Source organism: Rhineura floridana, chromosome 9, assembly GCF_030035675.1.
Source record: "Rhineura floridana isolate rRhiFlo1 chromosome 9, rRhiFlo1.hap2, whole genome shotgun sequence".
Taxonomy (NCBI): domain Eukaryota; kingdom Metazoa; phylum Chordata; class Lepidosauria; order Squamata; family Rhineuridae; genus Rhineura; species Rhineura floridana.
The window spans coordinates 97,676,306-97,701,003 of record NC_084488.1 but is presented as its reverse complement, the minus strand read 5'-3'; the positions used below and the strand labels follow the sequence as shown (position 1 = coordinate 97,701,003).

The following is a 24,698-nucleotide window of genomic DNA, read 5'->3' as shown; positions in this document are numbered from 1 at the left end:
CTGGCTCATCTCTTAAGAGTTTTTCCATTGTCACATGGCTGCAGTTAATTCCATAGATTTTCTCTATATCAAGCTCCATCACATCATTCCAGTCCAGAAGATTATCCAAGCCATTGATAACTTTATCTCTAATATCTTCATTAATTTCTTCAGAGATAACGTTAAATTCCAAACAGTAGATTTTATTTCTAAAATCCATAAACTCCAGATCTTTTTCCAATTCCACATTTGTTCCAATCTCCAGGGCTTGTATCTTCCCTTTATTTTTTATTTTCTCATCTCTGATCTCATTCTCCTCTCTCACAGGGTCCCCTATTTCTTTAAGCTCCTGCGTCATTTTGCTCAGTTCAATTTTCAGCTCCTTACTACCCTGTCGCAGGGTTTGTTTCGTTATCTCAATCTCATCCATTATTTTCTGAAACATAATTACTTCCAGATTCTCAGCCACTTTCTTGATTGCCATTTTTAAAACCATGAAAACAAAGCAAAACAAAAATAAAGAAGAACCACTTCTTATTTCAGCAACAATTGGGTTAATATTCCAGGCTTGATGACATCACAGTATAAACAGAGCAACCTGCCTTATCTCTCTTGTGCAAGAATGCAAAACAAATTTAGTTCCCAGCATCAAAACAGTTAGTGGCGTCGTGAAGAAGCAGATTCGTCAAAATAAAATAGACCAAAAAGAGAATAGTCCCAGACAATATAATATTCCTCGGAATAGAAATCAGGAATAGAAATCCCTTTTCTGTTTATTATCTTTAGAATGCACTTCCAGGACAGCTTTTTGCGACAGAAACAGAGATAAGCTGTTAATTTCGTGAATAACAGAGAAGAGCTATATCTCACCCAGAAGTTGTCCAAAGCCGATCAATCTGACAAATCTCCTTTTGCTGCAACAATTTAAACCAAGTAAAAAAAATAATAGAAAGAAGGGTGCTTGCCTGTTAGTCTGTTCTCTCTTTGAAGAAAAGATAAACGTATCGCTTAAGCAGATAGAGCTTGTTAGAAAGTCCGTCCGGCATTGTTGGCTGGACCTTATCTCATAAATTAATGAAATCCAGTCCTCCCAACAAAAACAGGCTTTGAGGTTGATCTCTACGTTTCTCCCTGCCCGGGAGAAATTTCATCAGTCAAAAAAAAAAAATGTTCTGACTGATTTATATCTGAATAAGCTTCTTTTGAGGCGGGAGCCCGTCCCAAAAGCAGGCACAAGCGAAGTCACCCTTCCCGGAAGTCCACATTGTCCTTGCCTTTGATGAACTGGAAGTCCACTTGATAGTCTTGTAGGGCCCAGGACCACCTCTGCAGCATAGTATTATGTTTTTTCATAGTCTGTAACCATAACAAGGCCCAATGATCCATTGTTACCTTGAATCTTCGTCCCCACACGTATGGGCGCAACTTATTCAGTCCCCACATGACCGCTAGGCACTCCTTTTGGACCGACGAATAGTTTTTCTCCCTCGGCGTCAGCTTGCGACTCAGATACGCCACTGGATGTCTGGCGCCTTCTCTCTCCTGCAGCAAGACGACTCCCAGCGCGAGGTCTGATGCATCTGTAGCCACGATGAATGGTTGCTCATAGTCTGGTGCTATTAATATGGGTCCTTGGCACAAGGCTTGCTTCAGCAGATCAAAAGCCTTCTGACATTCATCCGTCCATACCACACGCTCAGAACACTTTTTCTTTGTCAATTCATGCAAGGGGGTTGCGATTTCCCCAAAATTTTTCACAAACTTTCTATAAAAACCAGCCACACCTAGAAATGCCCTAACTTGCTTTTTGGTTAAGGGGATAGGCCACGCTTGTATTGCCTCCACCTTGCTCCATAAGGGGGTGATTTTCCCACTCCCCACCTTATGTCCTAAATTGACCACCTCCTTCAACCCAAACTGGCATTTCTTCGCTTTTATTGTGAGGCCTGCCTTTCTTAATGCCTCTAATACTGTTGTCAGGTGTTGGACATGCTCAGGCACCGACTTGCTAAAAATGGCCACGTCATCGATATAGGCCACTGCAAAATCTGCCATGCCTCGCAACACAGTATTGATTAGCCTCTGAAATGAACTTGGTGAGTTCCTTAGTCCCATGGGTAAGGTCACAAACTCATATAACCCATCTGGTGTACTGAAGGCAGTTTTGGCTCTGGATTGCTCGTCTAGTTCCATCTGCCAAAATCCTTTAGAGAGGTCTAACGTAGAGATAATGGTTGCTGCCCCCAATAACTCTAACATTGCGTCTAGCCTGGGCATAGGATACGCATCTGGGACCGTAATTTTATTGATTAGCCGATAATCAATGCAAAATCTTGTCGTTCCATCTTTTTTCGGAACCAGGACAATACTTGAGGCCCAGGGACTGATAGATTCCCTGATCACTCCTAGTTCCAGCATATCTTCGACCTCTTTTTTGATCTCACTCAAAACTTTCCCATTCACACGGTACGGCATAGATCTGATTGGGGCATGATCTCCAGTATCAATGGAATGTTTGGCTATACTGGTTCGGCCAGGTTTATTGCTAAAGAGATCCCCATAGTTTTTCAACACTCTCAGAATCTCTTCTCTTACTTCCTCCTGCACTTCCTCTGACCATTCCACTTGATCTACCCCTCCTTTGTCTTTGCTTTCCTGTACCAAATCTGGAAGTTCAGGCCCACTTCCCTCAGGGAATAAGGTAACTTGCAACACTTTTGCATCCCTGGTATGGTAAGGCTTTAACATATTTACATGAACCACTTTGCTTTTGTTTAATTGGTCTGTGGTGATTACATATGTCACTGTGTCAAGCCTTTCTCTGACGGTATATGGTCCTTCCCAGCTAGCCTGTAATTTGTCATGTTTCCTGGGTATGAACGCCATAATCATATCTCCCACATCATACACACGTTCCTTGGCTGTTCTGTCATACCAGTAACTTTGCTTCTCCTGTGCTTGACTCAAATTCTCTTTCACTACTTCCATCATTGATGTTAATTTATTGCGGAATTCCAATACAAAATCTACTACAGATGTTTTGTACTCTCCCAGGGTTCCTTCCCATGAATTTTTTAACAGTTCCAAAGGTTCCCTCACTTTTCTAGTGAACATCAGTTCAAAGGGTGAGAAGCCTGTTGACTCTTGAGGGACTTCTCTGTATGCAAATAAGAAGCATCCCAAACGTTCATCCCAGTCTTGTGGGTGATCTTGAACATAGCTTCTTATCATGCCCTTCAAAACGCCATTGAATCTCTCTGTTAGCCCATTAGTGGCAGGATGGTAAGTAGTGGTCTTTAGATGTTTTAGACCACAACATTTCCACATACATTGCATCACTTCTCCCATGAATACACTGCCTTGATCCGTCAGCACTTCATGAGGGAAACCCAGCCTCATAAAGATTTTTAATAAAGCCTCTGCCACTACAGGGGCTTCTACAGATCTTAGTGCTTCTGCGTCTGGGTACCTGGTGGCAAAATCCACCACCACCAATAGATATTTCTTGCCATGCCTTGTGGGTTTGGAAAAAGGGCCCACCAAATCTATTCCCACTCTATAAAAGGGTTGTCCAATTATAGGAAGGGGCTTTAAGGGTGCCTTAGTCTTTACTCCACTTTTCCCCACCTTTTGGCATATACCACAAGATAGACAATGTTGTTTTACATCTTTGGAGATGTTTGGCCAATAATAGTGCGCAGCCAATCTCCTCTTGGTCTTTTTTATTCCCAGATGTCCTGCACATGGGACATCGTGGGCTACCTCTAGCAATCTGGTTCTGTATTTGCTAGGTACTATCAATTGCTTCACTGGTTCACATTCATCCTTTCTCTCAGCAGGCATCCACAGTCTATATAAAATCCCATACTCACACACAACTTGATTCCTCAGTTTGTCAGTGAAAGGAATCTGTTGGGTCAGGGCTTAATCCTTTATTTGCTTCAAACTGGTATCCTTATCCAGTTCTTCTCTGAAATGCTCTGTCTCTTCCCCAGAGACCATTTGATACAGTTTGTCTCCTTCAGCAGGCCTGCTAGTGGTTGCTATGGTGACCTGAGGCTAGCAAACAGATTCCACCCTGTTTCCTTCAGCCCTTTTAACATGGCTTCTGTTTCTCTGCCAAGTTGCTGTCTGGTCACCACATATATTTTCCCTTGTGCCCCCATAACATCTCTTCCCAGTATCACTGGTTCTTGTTGTTGGGCATTAATACCTACTTTATATTCGCCCTCTTGGCCTCTCCACTCCATTTTCACTAGGGCCATAGGCAAGCTTTCTGGTCTACCCCTCACTCCTTGAATAGTCACCGTTTCCTGAGGTAATATTTCCTCAGATTTTATTAAATCTGGCCTCAGTAACGTCTGAGCGGCACCAGTATCAAGCAATGCCCAATAATTTGCCCCTTGTACACTCACTTCCTCTCTCAGACTTGAATCAAGGTCTGTTACTTCTGTCCAGTTTATCTGGCAGAACTGAACCTTTTTAATGGTTAGATCTTTTGGTTCTATTTTTACTGCCCTTGCCTGAGCAGGATTACTAATGGGGTTGGCAACCTCACATTGAAAATGTAGGTGCCCCGGTCTACCACATTTATAGCATAATTTCTCCTCTGTTTTAGGGTACACAGATCCACTCTGGGGTGTCCTGTGCCCTTCAGATTTTACTGGAGGACTCACTCGCTGTGGTACCACATCCTTTCTGCCGCCACTATATGGTCTGGGTTTAAAATCTCTTGATGTTTTCCCCACCCAGCCAGTTCTATTGGAGGCAAAGTGATCCGCCATCTCTGCGGCCTCCTGCACCGATGTAGGGGAATGGTCTTTGACCAGGAGCCTTATTTCTGGTGGTAACTGATGGTATAATTGATCCAGTATCATGAGGCTTTTCACCTCTTCCACTGACTGAGCTTTGGCACTACTCATCCACTTTCCAAATATATCCATCAGCTTTGCTCCCAGTTCAACAAAAGACCTCCCTGCTTGGATCTGACAGTTTCGGAATAACTTTCTAAAATAGTCAGGTCCCACTCTGAATCTTTTGTAGACTGCCTCTTTAAACTCAGCATAGGTGACGGGCCTGTCTGAGGGGAAATATTGGTATACCTCTGCCAATTCCCCTTGGATCAGGTTTGATACATACTGCATGTATTTATCTTCAGGTAGCCCCCACAACTGAGCTGCCTTTTCAAAGGTTGTGAGATAAATTTGAGGATCTTGACCAGGCTCATACACAGCGAAGTCCTTTGGAGTAATTTTTATTTTTGCTCCATCTCTGTCTTTCCTTGTCTCCTCAGAGTGAAATTTCTCTCTATCCAATTTTAATCTTTCCCCTTGTATCTCAGCATCCACTCTCATTCTCTCAGTTTCCATCCTCAGTCTCTCAGTTTTCATCCTCAGTCTCTCAGTTTTCATCCTCAACTTCTCAGTTTCTAACTCTCGCTGTTTATCTTTCCCATCAGCTTCCATCCTCAATCTCTCAGTTTCCATCCTCAACTTCTCAGTTTCCAACTCCCTCTGCTTGTCTTTTTCCTCAGCCTCCCATCTTAACTTCTCTCTCAAATACTCTATATAAGCGGGATTGCTTAAGTATCCTTCTGGGGTCTCTTCCCTGACAGGTTGTTTTTGCTGGGCAGTTGCAAATCCTATAAGTGCTACCCTCAATTCATCTACCCCTTTACCCTCGTGAGGTAAATTGAATGTTATGCACTTCTCCACCAGCTCCTCTCTTTTCATTTTTATATATTCAGCCATGGTGTTTGAGTTCACTCACTCTTTGCCACACACTCTTTGCCAGTCACTCTCACAAGTAATCTTGTTTTGTTATTTCTGTTTGCCACACCACTGTTAGGGATTCTCTAGTATTCGTACCACCGCTACAGCCAACACCTGTGACGTAGTCTCCTTTGTTCGGATCCCACCACTACCACCACATGTGACGCCCTTCCCTGGCTCTCCCTGTCAGATTCCTACCTGCTCATGGTTACTGCCTGTCACTAGGCACCACCAGGGACTCCACCAGTCTGGACTGTCCTTTTTATGGTTTCTCTCTCCGCTCTAGCATAGACCTCACCAGATCCCCCTGCTAGGCAGCACCACCAGTCACGTCCTATAACCCGTATTCCCAGAGACTCTGCCTGAATCTCTCTATCAGGTTACCTCTGTGACTGCGTGCTTAAGCTGTCCCAATCCCTTTGTATCAATGCAGATAATCCTGGTTTGCTCTGAATACTTGTGGTGTTATTCTCTTCACCGCTGCCACCATTTGTTACCCTTCAGCCTTGGTATTTACCTTACCCTCCCTTCTGGTCTGTGGAACCCCAGCCAAGGATCAGGCCTTTGGTAAACCAAATATATTTATTAAATAACAGAGATAACAAGATTACTTTATAAAGGCACTTAAGCATATAGTTTCATCTATTCCTGAGGTACTGGTCTTAGTATTAATCCGAACTCCACACTCTCCTCACATCCACCAACTCTCCACCCAATCTCCTCTCAAAAACCCACCAAAACAACCCACTCACGTTCACCGTCCACCCAGATTTAACTGTCATCCTTCCATTTATACCCTCAGCCATTCTAAACACAGCCAATCATCCAGCATTCTACTGCCCATTCACTCCCCCCTCCTCTTTCATTCCACTTACCATGTATCTCCTATACAAACAGCACTTACCATATATACACTAATACATGAACATCACAGCTCTCTGTTCTGATCTTGGTGGGAAACTGAAGAGATAAGCATCCCCTTCCATGTATTGCCTTCACACTCTCCCATCTTAGTATTTAGCAATGGAAAAATAAGATATTATGTAGCTGTCTGCTCTGTATTTAAGTACATGCCTAGGTTGGCCCCGAGTCTCATTTGAGGGTGGAATGATCATATGTTTAAGTAAGTTAGTAAGTCATGTGAAAGGTCTTACATAGGTAGTTTGGACTTCAGAAGAATGCGCTGGGGGCAACACTACTTTTCTACACTTGCTAAAATTTTGTTGGCTGGCTCATGTTCCCAATTATTATTATGTCAGACACATCCCAGGGACCAGATGGACATGGACTGATTTCTACTATGTGTGAATTGCCAAAGCCATGTCAATCCACTCTTAACTATATTACAAAATACACAGCAGTCTCCAGATGTGATCAGGGTAGACACCTACACATCACCCAGAAAGAGGAAATGCACAATCAAAAAAAGGCTTTAAAAGTAAAGGATTTGCATATGCTAATTTATATAAACTAATCTAGAAATAATGACTATAATTTAAAAAGAATTACAATGCATTTCATCATAGTGATAGACTGTAACAGGGTGACCTGTGTGCCTGTTCAGTCTGCTCTCCAGGTGTTAATTTTTGATAGGCAACTTCAAGGTCCCTGCTCTCTTTTCTAAAGGTTCCTTATTTTTAAAATGAACTTGAACTGGATAGCCCTTCAAACAGAGGACATTTAAAGAGAGACTGTAATCTAACAGACCTTCAGATAGAGGACTGTTCTCTGTAAAGGCCTTTGTAAAGGATAAACATCTGATAACCAATTTTGCCATGTGAAAGTAACCTCCCCCCCCCCTCTGTGTAGAATGCTATTCTGTGTAGAATAGTAGCCATAAAAGCATCTCTATGCTGGCTAATTCACTTCTCTATAGTAAGGACAATCATGGGAGCTTGCATAAGAAATGGTTGCTATCTGAAAATCATTGAGAGATGTTCATAATCAAGTTTAAAATTGGAAGTGAAGAGAAAGATGCCTTACTTTGTATGTAATCTGTATATGTGTCCTAGGGCAGTGTTTCCCAAATTTTTTTGTCCATGGACCTCCTGAAAATTACTGATGGTCTTGGTGGACCACTTAATGATTTTTTTGCCTGTTGTAACAATTGTAATGCACTGTGCTACATAGTCTTAATATTTTTAATTCCATAGAATTCAAACTGTGATACAATGAAACACAATATAAAAAATAAAAGAAGCAATATAAATATAATTAACAGGTATATTTAATGCAATGGATCTGTCATCTCCTGTCTTCAGCCACAAATCAACAGGCATGCCACAGACCACCTGAATGAAGGTTGTGCACCACTGGTGGTCTGTGGACCATAGTTTCAGAACCTTTGTCCTATGGCATAAGAAATGGTCATTGGACTGGAGTATCTTCTCAATGGAAAGAAGCCTTAAGGATTTGTTTTCTGGAGCCTTGAGAATTTGTGGGGTTTTTTTAAGCTTTAAGAATTTGGAGCTTTTTAGTTTGGGGGGGCAGGGGAAGTACAACAAGTATAAGTGAAACAGTTATCCTTTATGTGTTGTATTTGACTATCCCTTCATTCATTCATTCATTCCTTGGCAATCACTCGTGGCCAAGATTGTCTTCCAAGATAAGGTCTTTAACAGTGGGTCCGTAAGTGACTGTGGAGGCCAATTCTAGATCCACACAGCCTCCCACAGTGAGGACATAGGTTTCCAGATGGAAGACAGTTGCGATGAGGATTTCCTTGACATGCCTTCCACTTAACTCATTTGTCCCTTTCACCCTGTATTCGTGCTTCTTCAAAGTCCATAACACCTTTGATAATAGCCGACCTCCAATTGGAACGCTCATGGGACAAAGCTTCCCAGTTCTCGATGCCCATGTTACATTTTTTAAGATTTGTTTTAAGAACATCTTTAAACCTCTTTTGCTGTCCACCGATATTCCGTTTTCCATCCTTATGTTGGGAGTAAAGTAGCTGCTTTGGAAGATGGTGATCAGGCATTCAAACAACATGGCCAGTCCAGCAAAGTTGATGTTGAAGGATCATTGTTTCAACACTGGTATTCTTTGCTTCTTCCAAAACGCTAACATTAGTTAGCCTGTCTTCCCAAGTAATTTGCAGAATTTTCCAGAGGCAGCGTTGGTGGAATCTTTCAAGAAGTTGGGAGTAGTGTTTATTAATGGTTCATATTTCACAGGCATACAGTAAGATTGGTAGTACAATGGCTTTGTAAATAAGCATTTTGATCTCCCTGCGAATATCCTGATCCTTGAACACTCTACGCTTCATTCAGAAGAATGTGGCACTCGCAGAACTCAGACGATGTTGAATTTCAGCATTGATGTCAGAGAGATGGCTGCCAAGATAGGAAAAGTGATCAACAACTTTCAAGAAGTTGGGAGTAGTGTTTATTAATGGTTCATATTTCACAGGCATACAGTAAGATTGGTAGTACAATGGCTTTGTAAATAAGCATTTTGATCTCCCTGCGAATATCCTGATCCTTGAACACTCTACGCTTCATTCAGAAGAATGTGGCACTCGCAGAACTCAGACGATGTTGAATTTCAGCATCGATGTCAGAGAGATGGCTGCCAAGATAGGAAAAGTGATCAACATTCTCCAGTGTCGCACCACTAAGCTGGATTGATGGTGCTACAGAGGGACTAGTTCGCACCTGTTGATGAAGCACTTTGGTATTTTGATATTAAGTGAAAGCCCAAGCTTTCCATATGCTTCTGCAAAGACATTTAGGATAATTTGAAGATCTTTCTCTGAATGTGCAGCGACTACATTATCATCAGCATATTGAAGTTCTACAACAGAGGTTGACATTACCTTACTTTTTGCTTTCAGCCTACTGAGATTAAAAAGCTTTCCATCTGTTCGATATACGATTTCCACACTAGTAGGAAATTTCCCCTCAACAAGGTGTAGAATTATAGCAATGAAGATAGCAAATAAGGTTGGAGCAATGACGCATCCCTGTTTTATGCCTGATCCAACTCTGAATGGATCGCTCTGCAAGCCGTTGTTTCCAAAATTGTCGCTGTCATGTTGTCATGAGGGAGTTGCAAAATATTCACAAATTTATCAGGGCATCCAGTTTTCAGAAGGATGGTCCAGAGAGCGGGTCAATTCACAGTATCAAAGGCCTTAGTCAGATCAATAAATGCCATATATAAAGGCCAATTCTGCTCCTGGCATTTTTCTTGAAGCTGTCATGCAGTGAAGACCATGTGCACTGTCCCCCTGGAAGGGTGGAACCCATTCTGGGATTTGGGAAGGACATCTTCTGAGATAAGTAGGAGGCAATTTGCAAGGATCCTTGCAAGGATTTTACCTGCGGTAGCAAGAAGAGAGATGCATCGATAATTCCCACAATCTGTTCTATCGCCCTACTTAAAAAGGGTGATAATTAATGGCATCCCTAAAGTCTTCCAGGATCTCTTCCTTCAGCCAGATTTTTTCGATGAGCTTATGAAATTGTTGTGTAAGTTCAGGCCCACCTTCTTTAAAGACTTCAAGAATCCCATCAGGTCCACTAGCTTTGTTATTCTTCATTTGATTAATGCGTTGTATTTGACTGTCACTTAAAGCACTACCCAGTCTCCCTTTTTTTCTTTTCCCTTGGCCTACAAGCAGTCCTGTTGCAGGCCTGCATTAAGAGCTTTGCTAGGAAGCTGAATTTTAATTACACTTAATTTACCCTTTTAATAAACCAGATAATTTACCAACAGGACCTCAATTCAATAATCAAGGTTCACCAGCTGTACAGTTTATAAAAATTAAGCCGTCAAAACAGAGCACATCTCATCTGACTGTGTTATTGTGATCAAAAAGCTCCTCTAGCTTTCTCAAAATTGTTAAACAGGTAGAAGCTTTTTTGGAATAAGTCTGCCCTACAAGGAAGGGAAACACAGGTTTCTTGCGTAGCATCTTTTTTGTGACCCATTCCCATTCAGCACCATTCAGCAGCAGTTCCCTATACAGAACCCTGTCCATCTTTAGAATAGCATCAGCCTATATATACGGTCTGCCTAGTAAATGTCGCAAGATGTCACCCTAAGAGTCGGAAACGACTCGCACTATAAGTGCGGGGAAACCTTTACCTTTTTACCCACCATTAGAATAACATACTCTCTCTCCACACTGTCACTATTTTATGGGAGGGATTCAACCTCATACCAGAACTTTAGCTTTGCGCAGTTAAAGTGGATTAAAGGGCTCTGTCACTCCAGTGCAACAAATCCACTTTAAAAAAGAATCAGACTTTTTGCAGTTTGGAAAGGGATGGGGAAATGCATTGAAAAGCACAGAATGAATGAATAAATGTATAAGCACCTCACAAGCAAACCAGGATGAATGCAAGATGAATATCCATGGACGTATAACTGCCCTGCAAACAAATAAGAACAAATGCTCAATAAAGACCAGATATAATCTAACCTCTGTGTAAGCTTTGTTCAAGCAAATCAGGATGAATGCTCAATACACAGGTTATCAGGAGGAGCCCATAATCACCTTGCCCAGCATCAAAGGAAAAAGAAGACAGTGGAGAAATCAACACAACAGCAAGTGCACACACCCACATCTTACTTTGCCCACAATGCTCATACTGCTTCTCTTTCCTGGGGAGATCAGGAAGAATTCAGCTGAGATCCCTGGGGGTCAATGGCTCTGCAAAGGAAGCTGGTCTGCTAGTATCTGTGTCCTAGGAGTAAATATCCCTGGCCTAAATATCAACTAGAATTCCTCTTCTGCCACTCCCTCTCTCTACCCTTGCCATCTCCTTCCCTCTTCCCTCCTATCTCTGCAGTTTTCTTTCAAAAAACACTATCCACAATCATTTCTATCTATTTTTTTTATATTTATACAATCAGTTTTCTTCCTTCCTTATATCTAGATTATATATATATATATAACAACTCTCATAACAGGAGAGGGATATATTTATATATATATAATGTGCGAACAACTCTTGTAACAGGAGAGGGTTTAGTAAAATGAGCAGTGGCAGGGGCATGAGGTTCAGCGGAGGAGAACTGTGCTAAAAATAAGGTTACTGTAGCATGATCCTCAGCACTACTTATTTCTAGTAGTAATTCACTCAAAACTACTCACCTGAATAGCAAGCTTATTGAGAATGACTTGGATAACGTATTTATCAATGACATCCCAGTAGTTCTGTGCATAACAGAAGAGGTGATCATTGCATATTGATCTTCCTGTTTTATTATTTATTTATTTAGTACACCAGTACATCCAGGTTGAATTTCCCTGCCATGTAATCTAATACCACCTTTGGAACTTGTGAGGAAAAAACAGATGGATTCAGAACTGAATTTCTCATTTTTATGTGATAGCCACTTTCACAAATCTGTTGACATTCATTAAGCATCAGAATTTCAAAAAATAAACAAACTACATTCTTCTTTCTGCAGATTATTTTTTAAGGGCCTAACTAGATGTTATGAGGACATAATGCTGTTGGTGTAATTAGGGTTGCCAGGCTCAGGGCCTGAGACTGATCCTGTATCTTTAGGAGAAGAGAAAGTCAGCCAAGTGCAGGTGTGCTTGCAACTTTGTAATGGGAAAAACCACAAGGTAGAATTCTCCCTTCCCCCTGCACAACTTTTAAAGATACAGAAGACCTCTTGGAGGCTGGGCCTGGCAACCAAGAGGTCTTCTGTATCTTTAAAAGTTGTGCAGGGGGAAGGGAGAATTCCACCGTGTGGTTTTTCCCATTACATGGTTGCAAGAACACCTGCACTTGGCTGACTTTCTCTTCTCCTAAAGATACAGGATCAGTCTCTGGCTCTGACCCTGGCAACCCTAGGTGTAATGGACATCATCTTGTGTCACTGCAGTCACATCTAGTAAAAGAAACTATTCATTTCTTAAATTTATATCCCACCCTTCCTCCCAGAAGGTGCCCAGGGATGCAAACAAAAAGCACTCCAAAGCATCTTAAAAAGAAAAGATTTAAAAACATATTAAAACAATATATATTTAAAAACATATTACAACAAAACATCTTAAAAACATGTTTAAAAACTTTAAAAACATATTCAAAAGCAAAACATCTTAAAAAGCATTAAAAATAAATCTGTTAAGACTAAGTTTCTTGAGCTTTTTGAACTTTGGCCTGATTCTAAGCTTATTCTGTCTTCTGGGATTCCAAGTGGTCTTCCGTATCTTTAAAAGTTGTGCAGAAGGAAGGGAGAATTCCACCTTGTGGTTTTTCCCATTACATGGTTGCAAGAACACCTGCACTTGGCTGACTTTCTCTTCTCCTAAAGATACAGGATCAGTCTCAGACCCTGAACCTGGCAACCCTAGCTCCTAGGACCCAACTGTCTCAGAATGGAGATCTTTACACTGCATGCTGTAGTGTGCCTTTTTCAACCCAAGGGCCTCATTCCCTTCTAGGCAACCTTCCAGGGTAGGGTTGCCATATTGCCTGGTTAGCCGGGTTTTACCCGGATTCTATGCATGCCACCTAGCGCCCGGCTAGCCCTTTAGGTGGCCCGGGTTCTCAGCTTTAATTTTAAAAAAAATTAAGTTTCTAGGTGGTCCGGTTCTCGAGATATACATAAAAACGTCAGCCGCCCCCCCGACTGTTAAATCTTTCTTTAAACAGTACTGTATAGCACTTCGTAGCTTTAACCCCGCCCGTTCAGGATTGCAGCCAATCAGGGATTATGTTTCAGTTTCATTGACCTTAGGCAGTGTCTAGAAAACAAAATGGTGGTTTCACCCCCTGTTTATCTGAAAATCTCATAAATTGGGTAAGTATATACATTTCAGTTTTTTTTCCTCTTGTGTGCAGGAGTCAGATCTTGGGCAGTGTTTTGAAAACCTTCCCAATACTTGCTTTTTGTAAAAGCAATGCTAATCCCATATGCCCAGAGTAAATCCCATTGAATTCAACAGGACTTACTTTTGAGTAGACATGGTTATGAATGTGCTGAAAATCAATGGGACTTTGGAGTGAATGTAAAAAAGAATTGTGTTTGTGCCCTCCAGTCCTATTTTAAAGCAAGTAGGCAGGGCTTACTTAGGTATTACAGTTTTTATTCTGTAGGAAAGTAATACTGATTTTTTTAAAACGAATACTGATTTTTCTGCAATGACCAACTGGTTTGACAATAAACTATTATATGGGCTGTATGTATTTATACATCTGCAGTGTGTGCGTGTGCGTGTATGGAGTCTTTCCAACACCCCTGTGAGGTAGGGTTGGAAACCAAGGCAGCTCACAACAAGAAATAAAGCCATTTAAACTCCAATAACCATAAAAACAAGTATAAACAGTTGCAAAACAGCGTAAAGTGGCATGATTTGGAATTTTGGGTTGTGTGAATGAAGTTGCTTACTGTCCCTGTTTGAGTAAGCCCCACTGAATACACTGGGACTTGCTTCTGAATAAATAAACCTAGGATTGCGCTATAAATATCTTTACAGTTTGTGTAAATAATAAATATATTTGATAGTTATGCTTTTATATAAATATTTCTTCATTTATCATATTTTTGGTTTTTGGTTAGGAATCCTGACTGGTTGTGAGATGCTTAGTTTTCTGCCTTACTCATAGGAATCTTGTTGTGGTTGGTATGGTATTACATTTAGGAAAGTGTTACTGCCTTTTGTGTTTTTTTTTTCCTATTTGCATTTCACTTATCTTTAACCTCACTCCGTTACAGCCATAGAAGCAACAGCAGCATATGCAAGATAATTAACTCCCATTAGTGATAAGAACAAGAATTTATAATTATTATTTCAATTAAAACAAGAGGCTTATCAATACTTTGAAGAGGACCAGATATTTATTTTCTTTCTGAGCCCAGGACTGGGTCTTTTATGATCCCCGGGGGGGGGGAGCAGGAGAGTAGTCGATAAGACAGACATCCTGGCATTGGTAATCTAATTAGCAAGGTATGTGTGGGGTTGTTGCACACTTCCAGGCCCAGTTTCATTTTGAGTATGGAGGTGGAACCTGTGTAGATGTGGTTGATCAAAGGGAGAAGAAATTTTGAGTTAAGCAAAGCTCTGCTTTTATAAAACCTAAGAAACATACAGATACTTTGAATGTCTGAGTGCCTGCACCAGTGGAATACTGGAGGAACTTGTAAAGCTTGCTGCAACAGTATTTACAACTGAGCATGTTGTGTGAAAGACTCCTTTTCCTAACATTTTGGCTTCTTGTTTTTCTCCACCCACCACATCTTTGAAATATATCGTATATGGTTAACTGTACTGCTGCCCTGACTTACTTTATGTTTGTTGCTATTTTGTGTTTTTATTATGTTTTTATATTGATTGTGTATTTTTATTGTTTTTATTATATTTGTAAGCTGTCCTGAGCTCTGTTTTTAACAGCAAATTATACAGAATATACATTCTCTTAATCAATCAATAAATACTCCATAGTGTTGGAAACTAGAGTCTAGGCATTTAAGGCTAAAAATGTTGCTTTTAAAAAAAAGTTTTCTCACATCTTTCCCCAGTTTTTGGTGGTAATTCCTAGGCACAAAAACAAAACAACTGGACAATCCAAATATTAATATGCAAATAATTTGCATAATATGCAAATTAACCTGCCCGGATTTGTGGAACTGGAATATGGCAACCCTATTCCAGGGGCCACATGCCACTGATGGGTGGGCTATAGGCAAAGCGGGTATAGCAATTAATACAAATTTTATTTTTATTCTGTGGACTAATTTCTAGATAGATCTCTATCCTCCATTCAGGCAAGCAAGAGTCATGATCAGAGTTCAAGGACGGTTCAGCCAAGAAAAACACTCAAGGTAGGTATTAAGCAAGGCCAGTGCGGGGTGTGGCTGGTGAAGATGTGTGATCTGGAGAGAATGCCAGGGGCCAGACAGGGAGACCTGGAGCGTCACATTTGGCCCCAAGGCCTGAGGTTCCCCAGCCCTGGGTTATGTGAATTTGAATAAAGAAAAATTAAACAACAATTTAGCAGAACATTTCCCCTCTGGCCAATGTTCCCTGCTCTCTTGCCTAGCAATACTGTCATACTACTTATGCGGTGACTCAAAGGACTGGATCTGAACAGCCCCTTCCGTTAGCTACTGTTTGCTCTGTTCTCAGTGTCCTATCATTTGTGACCATCCTGCAGCCATCTCATACTTACTCTCAAGGAGTACTATCCCAATTTTGAGAGCCTAGAATTTAATGAGATCATGAAGCACAGGGATACTAAGAAAGAAGTAGTTTTTTTTTAAAAAGAAAGAATAGCAGGACCATATTTTATTTTTAAACAGAAAAAAGTAAAACTTTTATTCTGGAAATTCCTCCTTACACATCTGTTTTGAATAAATATTTTTTCTTCTTCCAAAATAGCAGCCGATAAAGAATGACTGCACCAAATCCTTGTCTACAAAGTTTGTAAGTGCTAGAATGATATGATTAGTCTTGTGGAGTTCATTTTAAGGCAAATGAGTTCAGATAAAATCATATACATGCTTACACAGGAGTAAGTCCCATTGAATTCAATGGACCTTACTTCAAAGTGAATGTGCTGTAACTTAGGTAACAAAATACACATTTTAAAATAGGGATGAGGAACTTGTGGTATTCCAGATGTTGTTGGACTATAGCTCCTTTCTCCCTTACCATTGGCCATGTGTGCTGCTGGGAATGTTGGGAGCTGGAGTCCAACAACATCTGGAGGGCCACAGGTTCCCCATCCCTTCGTTAAAGAAATAAGGATGACTCAAATTTGTTGCTGCTATGATTATCATTATGGGCTAATTTATTATTTAAATGTCTAATGCACACAACTAGTTCAATGTGGAAACTCCCTTAGGATTGCTGGGCAATGTGGAAGAAAAGTTTGAAAATCAAGAACTTGGACAAAGCACTCTTTTTTAAAGTCTAGCATTCATTATTATTGCCATTATATTGATAACTCAATTTCATGTGTTATTGCTTTGGCTGTGATTCAAGATAACACAACATCTAGTTGTAGTAATCAAGCCATAGTTTGATATTCTTACCTTCTCATTCATAATTCATTGTCATTTGTGATTATCATGCTCACAGAATGCTTGTGTTCGCACATTATGCTAAGCCATAGTTTGTTTTAATCACCGCTTCTTCAACAAACCATGAGTTGTCTCAAAGACTATAATCTATGGCTTGCATGTCCACAGCTTGGTTTGTTTGTCAGCTGTTCTTGCTTTGTGCCTTTGTAGCTTAGAGAACATTTGGGATGGGGTGACCAAACCATGTTTTAAGCAAGGTTGTTGAGTTCAGACATAGCACCAAACCAGTTGAAATAAGCTATGGTTTGTTGGCAGAAAACAAACCATGGTTTGTCTGCTGGGCTGGGTTTGTTTTCTAACAAGCCATAGTTAGGTGAAAAAACATGGTTTAGCATTATGTGTGAACCAGGCCAATGTCAAGATTCGGTAGATGTGCATGTGAGCATCTTTTAGCTGCATCTGTTCCAAATAACTATCTGCAGTCACTGTCTGGATATCTTAATATTGTTGGAAGTGGGGCAAGAGCAACACCTGTTTTGTTCTTTTGTTTGTGCTCCAGAAGGGAGATAGAGCTGGGGTCCTCCAGATGGATGGGCTTGTTTGCCTTTACCTGTGGTGCTCTGGCTGACTTCCTTCTGTCGCTGGACTGTTGCATCTTTGGGGAAGCTTACCTGCCCTTCCTCCTTCCGCCCTTTCCACTTCTTTCCTTCTCCGACTGTCCAGGAGAGAGGAGACATCTCTTTGTCTCTGCTCTCTCCAAGCCATGAGGCTAACTCCCGCACCTGGGTGTTATGCCTCCAACTTAGCTAGTTAGTTAGAACTAGGTATGCCTTTCTATCTACTATGTATTTCTATAACTAAAGTAGCTTTTCTTATTTTACTAAGTCTCAAGTCTCAGTGATCCTGATGCAGGGTAAAAGCCTGCTTTCTTAGGTAAACACGCGCACATGCTGGCACATTCTCATTTCAACATCTGCTGTTACTCTCTGCTTGCTGTGGTGCTGCTTTAAATGAAATTAAGCAACATAAATACACACAGCCAACAAATATTAGTGTGTGTGATCTGAGATTGGGATTATGAGCCTTAAGACTGTTTGAGAGAACCAGTCATCATTTGGGATCCAGGCTTGCTGTTGTCTATCCATACGACATGTGTTCTACCACTGAGCTATGCCCCCTCCCTTTCTATAATGTGAAGTAGAGAGGTGCATAATTCCTGAGGAATTCTGGATGCTCTTGGACAAGGGGTGTAAACCATTAAAGCTAGGGCTTTAGAGCCCTGGCTTCTGAAGATCAGGACTCTTGGGAAAAACATACGACCACAGGAAGCTTCCTTAGAAGAAGCAGTGGTCCTTCTAGCTCATTATTGCCTACACTGACCAGCAGTGGTTCTCTGGGATTTCAGACAGGAGTCTGTCCCAGCTCTGCTTGGGGGACCAAGGGATTCAACTTGGGACCTTCTGGATGCAAAGCACTGAGCTACTGACTGACCTGCTGCCCAACTTGCTGCTATGAGTAGCAACAGAAGACAATAAAGACAACTGAGGGCTGGTGCTTCACCTCTTCTGAAACTTGACTGTGCCTGTTTGGGATATGCCCCACCTCTGGCTGCTTAGACCCTGATCGGACTTTGCTTTGTGTCGACACCCAAGCACCAAAAGCAGATCCCAGCTGAGATCCAGCAACAGCCAGATGAAAAAACACAAGTGAAAGAGCCTGATTATCAACAAGAAGTGCTTAAACCTTGGCTGTACTAGCACTCTGTATGAAATATCAACCCATGGACCCAAACAGAACCAGTGTTTGTTCCACTCTCTTTTTTAACACAGTGGTGACAACTTTTGGTCACCTTGGGGTGTTCACTTTATTCAGTGGGCTGAAATCCCTTCTTAAAGTGCTCTAAAGCTTTCCAAACTAGTGGGAATAAATATAATAGCTTCACGAGGCCTGACTAGCAGCGTAGACAGTGAAATTATAGACCTGCTCCTAATACCTTTTGTGGATGTGGTTCTTTTGTAGCCTGTCTGGCCTAAGATATAATTTAAACATCTCAGGTCTAACATCTGCAGCATTTGCAAATATATCACTAAGGCAAATTGAACAATAAGGCTTCTCTATCTGGGCCTGGCCTTCTGGAAGTGTCCAGTCACATGTGCACATAAGTGCAAATAATATTGCAAGGCTGGGATTAAACACTAGGACAAAAATAATAATATTCTGCTTTGCTGAGCATATTAAATATTTGTTGCAAAGGCTAGCTTATCATTTGTCAACATGACTTTTTGAATAAGCCATCTGCTCAAACAGATAGAGCTCATGTTGATTTTCCTACATTTTAATTTTTGTGGGGATTCATCAGAATATATACCACAACATGTTAATTTTAATCATCATGTTCTGCAAACTAAGGGTTCTAGTTTGGCCTCATTGTTGGAGAAAGGAGATTGAAGCAGGCTTCTAGCAGATCCGAAAATGTGCTTAATTTTGTAGGAATTTTCCATGACTACTCAGCATTCACATATGTTGTCACTTTGGCTGAGATTCAGTGCAATGTAGCACCTTGTTGCGATAATCAGACTTCAATTTGATATTGTTATCTCTCCGCTCATAACTCTTTTGCTTTGCTGTGAATACCACTAATTCATTTCCTTTAAAATCTAACCACTGAAGCATATTCTTTTTGTTCTTCCCTGTGTACTATCCCTGATAAGCCTCTTATTGCCCAGCTTATCATCTGTTTAAACTAACCTTGTTTTTCTTGTTCCATTATAATATGTTATGTTTCATATGTGACTTTGGGATCAAAGCAATTATGTGGGATATAATTATTGGCTTCAATTGGTTTCCATGGTGTGTTCCTCAGTGAACATGTCCTTTTAATCTGTCTTGCTCATGACTTGCTTGTGGACTTCTTGGAGTTATCTAGATGACCATTGTGGGATATCATCACAGAGGTCGCAAAACATACTCACTTTTATCTGTAGACTCACTATTCACTTAGCTTTTTGTTTTTCAGAAGGAGGCCTAAATCACATCTGAACAACTGTCTGTCGCTAATAATTGTTTATGTTTCCATGCCACTGTATTGATTCTATAGTTTCTTCTCTAATCTGGGGTGGCCAAACCTTTAATTGCAAGAGGTATCTGCAACCCAGCAACAGTCTGACTGGTTCCAGCAGACACAAGCGAGAGCTGCAAAACAAGCATTTTGGCATTTATTGTCTGTCATAAAGCCAAAAATGGCTTGTTGATGATTTCCCGCAGGAATGTCCCCTATTTATGACAGCTTTATATATGCTTTAATGGCCACTTTGAGGGGAAACATGTTCACACTAAATGTGTGTGGCAAATGGAATTATTTGCAAAAAGCAACAGTGTCATGGTTGTTACCATGTTCTGTCTCTGCTGATTGTCCTGCTAATTGCCTGACATCTGTTTCATCAGCAGCATTTGTGCTATGCTAAGTTCATAAAACAGGCAATGAAGAAAATCAGGAGAAAAATATTTTTCATCCCTTTACAGTTACTATATACCAACCCCGTACCTAAACAATAGTACTGTGGCATATTCCTCACTTCCCCAAGCAGCAAAATAATAATAATAATAGTAATAATAGTAATAATAATAATCAACCAAGGAGAATACTACATGGGTTAGCATTAGGGATGGAGCAATCTACTGATTGTTGGTTTCTTGCTGTTTCTCATTTCCCCAAGTTTAGTCTGCTATGTTTCTGTATTGGTTTGGTTTTTTTAAAAAAAACTCCTCATGAAAATTTATCAGTATTTTAGTGCACATTTCTCTTAATATATACATTTTTGTAGCAATTTTGCCTAATGCACACATTTTTGCAATTTCCCCTAATATAATGCATTTTGCATACTATTTTCATGACTAGTATATGTGTTTTATAGTGCATTTTATACACAAAATACCCAAGAACAGTGTATTTTATATGCACACTCCCAAATGTAATGCGTTTTTATCATTATTTTCATTAATATATCCATTTTAACGCATACTTTCTCCCAATACATGCATTTTTGTACACTTCCCCCCTTTTTTTGGTCAGAGAACTACATTGCAAAATTCAGGGGGATTTGAATTTCAAAGAACAGCTGTGTTTCAGTTTGCGCATTGTTTTGGGAAGTATGAATTAGGTAGGTTCACATTAAAAAGCTAATAGCAGCAGATTTATCCCCCATTCCAGGTTCACATTTTCCTTGAATGCAAGACCACTGGTAATGTCTGTTGTTGTTGTTGTTGTAATGCTTGCTTTATTTGCAAACAGCACATAAGGGTAGGCAGACATCAGGCATTCATATAAGGCTTCAGATGTCATAAGGTGCTTTCAGTTAGCTCAAAGCTTGCTCTATATGTCTCTGGGCTTATCCACATGGGAGCCTAACTTTGTACTAAAGAAGCTACTTTTACCATTGCAATAGCTTTTCAAGGTCCACACTTCTTGCCTAATGGTAGCTTCCAATCTGCTGTTTTCCTTTCACACAAGTAGGCATTCCTCTGGAAAGGTTTAGTATCACTGTTTCCTTGTGGCTCCACCCCCAATATTACATGTTTACTCCCTCCAGAGTATCAATATTGCTAATGGAGAAGAGGAGGTTTTTCTGTAGTCAGTTTCATTGTTTCTTGTCAGTTGCATGCCTCTACCAGCTGAAGCTGAAGCTGGGAGAGCATTGGGGTGCAATTGACATGAAACCATATGAAACTGATTACAGGGGGAAGTGAGTGAAAGGCAAAGTAGGCAGCGGCTGCTGCAGCTTTTGAGAGAGAGGGAGCCGGCGATAGGGCATAAGAGGAAGTTGAGAGAAACCCAGCAGAACCTACACCTTCCTGCTGTGGCCTCCTGCAAAACTCCATCTGCAGGCTTCCTCAGGGGTCAACTGCTACCCCCTGCAAGGCCTTGGGTGCCAACTGAAGCCAGTTGGGGCTAACAAGGGAGAAGACAACTGTCAGAGGGTGGGGAAGAGAGCTCCCCTTCATAAGAGTCAACCCTAGCCAAGGCTCCCCCCCAGTGTCAGGCTTCTTTTAACATGTGCCGGGGTAGGACTAGTTGGGGGCCTGCCATTGAGGTAATATTGGGCAGGAGATGTAATAGCGGTGGGAGGCAGACTGGCCGTTACAGGGGAAGAGATATAAGACATCTTCCTGCTTGCATCCCTTCTAGTCCCCCTTTCAGCCCTCGGGACACCGGTAGTTATGCTGGGAACTCCCTGGATCTTACTGTCTTAGTGACTAATAAAACCACTTTAATTCAGGACTTAATCCTGCATGAATGTGCTGACCTTGCTTGTATTACCGAAACCTGGCTAAATGACCAAGGCGGAGTAGGTCTCTCCCAGTTCTGCCCACCAGGTTTTTTGGCACTCCAGCAGCCTAGACCCAGTGGACGGGGAGGTGGGGGTCTCAGTTGTCTGCAGGGAATCCCTGAGCTGGTGGAACTGGTCTTGGCATTGGTGTTGCAGTTCCCCAGATTGATGGTCCTGTGTGACTTCAACATACATGCTGAGGTTTGACTCACAGGTCCAGCTCAGGACTTCATGGCTACCATGACAACCATGGGGCTGTCTCTAATATCATCTGGACCAATGCATGTGGCAGGACACACACTTGATATTGTGTTCTGTTCGGGACAGGAAGAAGGTGATCTGAGGGTGGAGGGGTTCTTAGTGACTCCATTGTCATGGACAGATCACCACCTGACAAGGTTTAGACTTTGTGCCCCTGGTAACCTTCGCAAGGATGAAGGGCCAATTGAGGTGGTCTGCCCCCTGGAGACTCATGGATCCAGATAGTTTCCTGAATGCTCTGGGGGATATTCCCAGCATGGCTGGCGATACTGCCAAAGCCCTGGTCAATCTCTGGAATACGGAGGTGACCTGGGCAGTGGACACTATTGCTCCAAAGTGCCCTCTCCCACCACCATAATACACCTTGGTTTACTCAAACTTTGAGCCTGATGAAACAGCATCAACCCAAACACAAGAAGCCTCTATTTTTCTCCCATGAGTGGGAAAGCAATGATCCCTCCACCCATTGCCGCCCTGGACTGCTTCTGGGAGGAATGGTGGATATAAATTTAATAAATTAAAGAAATAAATGCTGCTGCTACAGTCAATTTAAAAGTTCTTTTCAAAAAAGAAAAAGAAAAAACACAAAACCAAGAGACTGAACAACACTGGACTACATCTCAGGGTTGTCATACACAACTCCCTCTCAGCCTCCCCCAATATCTGTACAGCCACACTAGGCTACTTTGCAGGGCTGCTGTAACATATGCATTCTCCAGCACTATATCTACCCCTCCCCACTGCTGCACTATGCATATACTAATGATTGTGTGTGTGAGTGAGTGAGTGAGTGAGAGAGAGAGAGATTTAAGAACCAAGAGCTAAATTCAGGATTAAAGTGTTACAAACAAAGAGTCTCATACAATCTCAGAATAACTGCAACAATGTTATGAGCACAGGTCAAACAGCCACACACACGGCAAACAAAAAGTATTTGAGCTTGTGTCATTTATAAACCCATTTAAGGATGGGGTGGAGGGTGGCAGGGTGATTGAGCCAGCGGAAAGAGCAGGCTGCGGGAGACAGCGGGGGTGGGAACACACGCACACACATCACCGTCACTCACCTCCATTCTGCTGCTGCCTTCTCCATCATCCTTGCCCTGTGGCTTTCTCCCTCCACCGTCCATTTTTCCCCCTCTCTCTCTCCTAACTGTCTGGGTGTCCATTTCCTCCCTTGTGCTTCCTTACACAGAGCACGAGGGAAGAGCAACGCTGACCAGAAGGCCAGTGTGAGTCACATGTCTGTTGCCCACCAATCACAGGAGCAGAAGACTTCCCCTGCTTCCTCCAAGTAACTGGAAGGGGAGGGGGGAGGGGGAGTGAAACGAAAGAACCCCTGGTTTCTACTGCGCCTGCGTGACATCACCCATGGTAATGCATTTTTAATCTATTAATTAAAAACAAACCATGCCGTTTTTTTACTTTAAACCCACTGAAGATGAAGGTCTATGTTTGGGCCAAGCTCAGGGATTTGATTAGAGATACCTTACAGTCATCTCTGAGTTTTAATAAAGAACGACAACAGATTATGAGAACTTCTCAAGAAAAAAGTCCAAACGGCTTCTTGTTTTTTTCTTTCCCGTTTTTCACTTTAACCTGTGGATTCTCCGTGGGGGGTTGTGTATCACCAAGAAAACTATCAGAGTTGTAGAGCAAGCGATTCTAAATCCAACAGTATAAGACTTGTAAGTTTTTGTTTTGAAGTGGGACTATACAAAGCACCAGAAAGGTGTGTGTGTTTTCATTTAACATGGTAGAACGCTAAAAATCCCTACTGACTATAGTATACAGCTACTCTCATGGCTGTATAATATGTTAGACTGACAGGCACGCAGGAGAGAGTTTTTTCAGCTGTGGCCCCCAAGCTTTGGAATACCCTACCCCAAGAAGTTCGCCCTGCTCCCTCCCTATTGATTTTCCGGAGACTTCTGAAAACAATCTTGTTACGGAGAGCCTTTGGGAGGGACTGAAGGTAGAGCCTGACACTGATTTTATGCCTTCTACATTAAATTTTACATTTGTAGTCCCTTTAGTACCACCCCCTATATAAATGAATGAATGAATGAATGAATAAATAAATAATAAGAAAGCCCGCCCACTAAAAAATTGAAGCAAAGCACCTACACGGAGGAGCACAGCAAAGCTGAGACAGAGTTTCCTTTCCTTTTTGCGTTATAATTGGAGTGGGTTGATACGGATTTAAAGGGGAAAACTGCGTTCTAGCTTCTGCTTGCCTGCAATGTCATGTGAACCATGCAAATTACAAAGGGATGTAAGTAGCACCACACACACACTAAATCGCTGTGTGGATGAGCCCTCTATGTCTTTTCTAAATGAGAAACTGCTGCTCTATAGTACACACA

General features: G+C 41.5%; 1 protein-coding gene across 2 annotated transcripts in view; it reads right to left on the bottom strand.

Annotated features, from left to right (window-relative positions):
- Window positions 1-11,579, bottom strand: part of LOC133363635 (all-trans-retinol dehydrogenase [NAD(+)] ADH4-like) — a 39,742-nt gene extending 28,163 nt beyond the window's left edge. Inside the window, exon 1 of one of the 2 annotated variants that reach the window (XM_061582909.1) lies at window positions 11,332-11,579. In XM_061582909.1, the coding sequence (XP_061438893.1) occupies window positions 11,332-11,349 (18 nt within the window). In that variant the 5' untranslated portion in view covers window positions 11,350-11,579. The remainder of the gene's footprint in view (window positions 1-11,331) is intronic. The other variant, XM_061582908.1, reaches the window with a different exon arrangement.
- Between the last annotated feature and the right edge of the window lie 13,119 nt (window positions 11,580-24,698).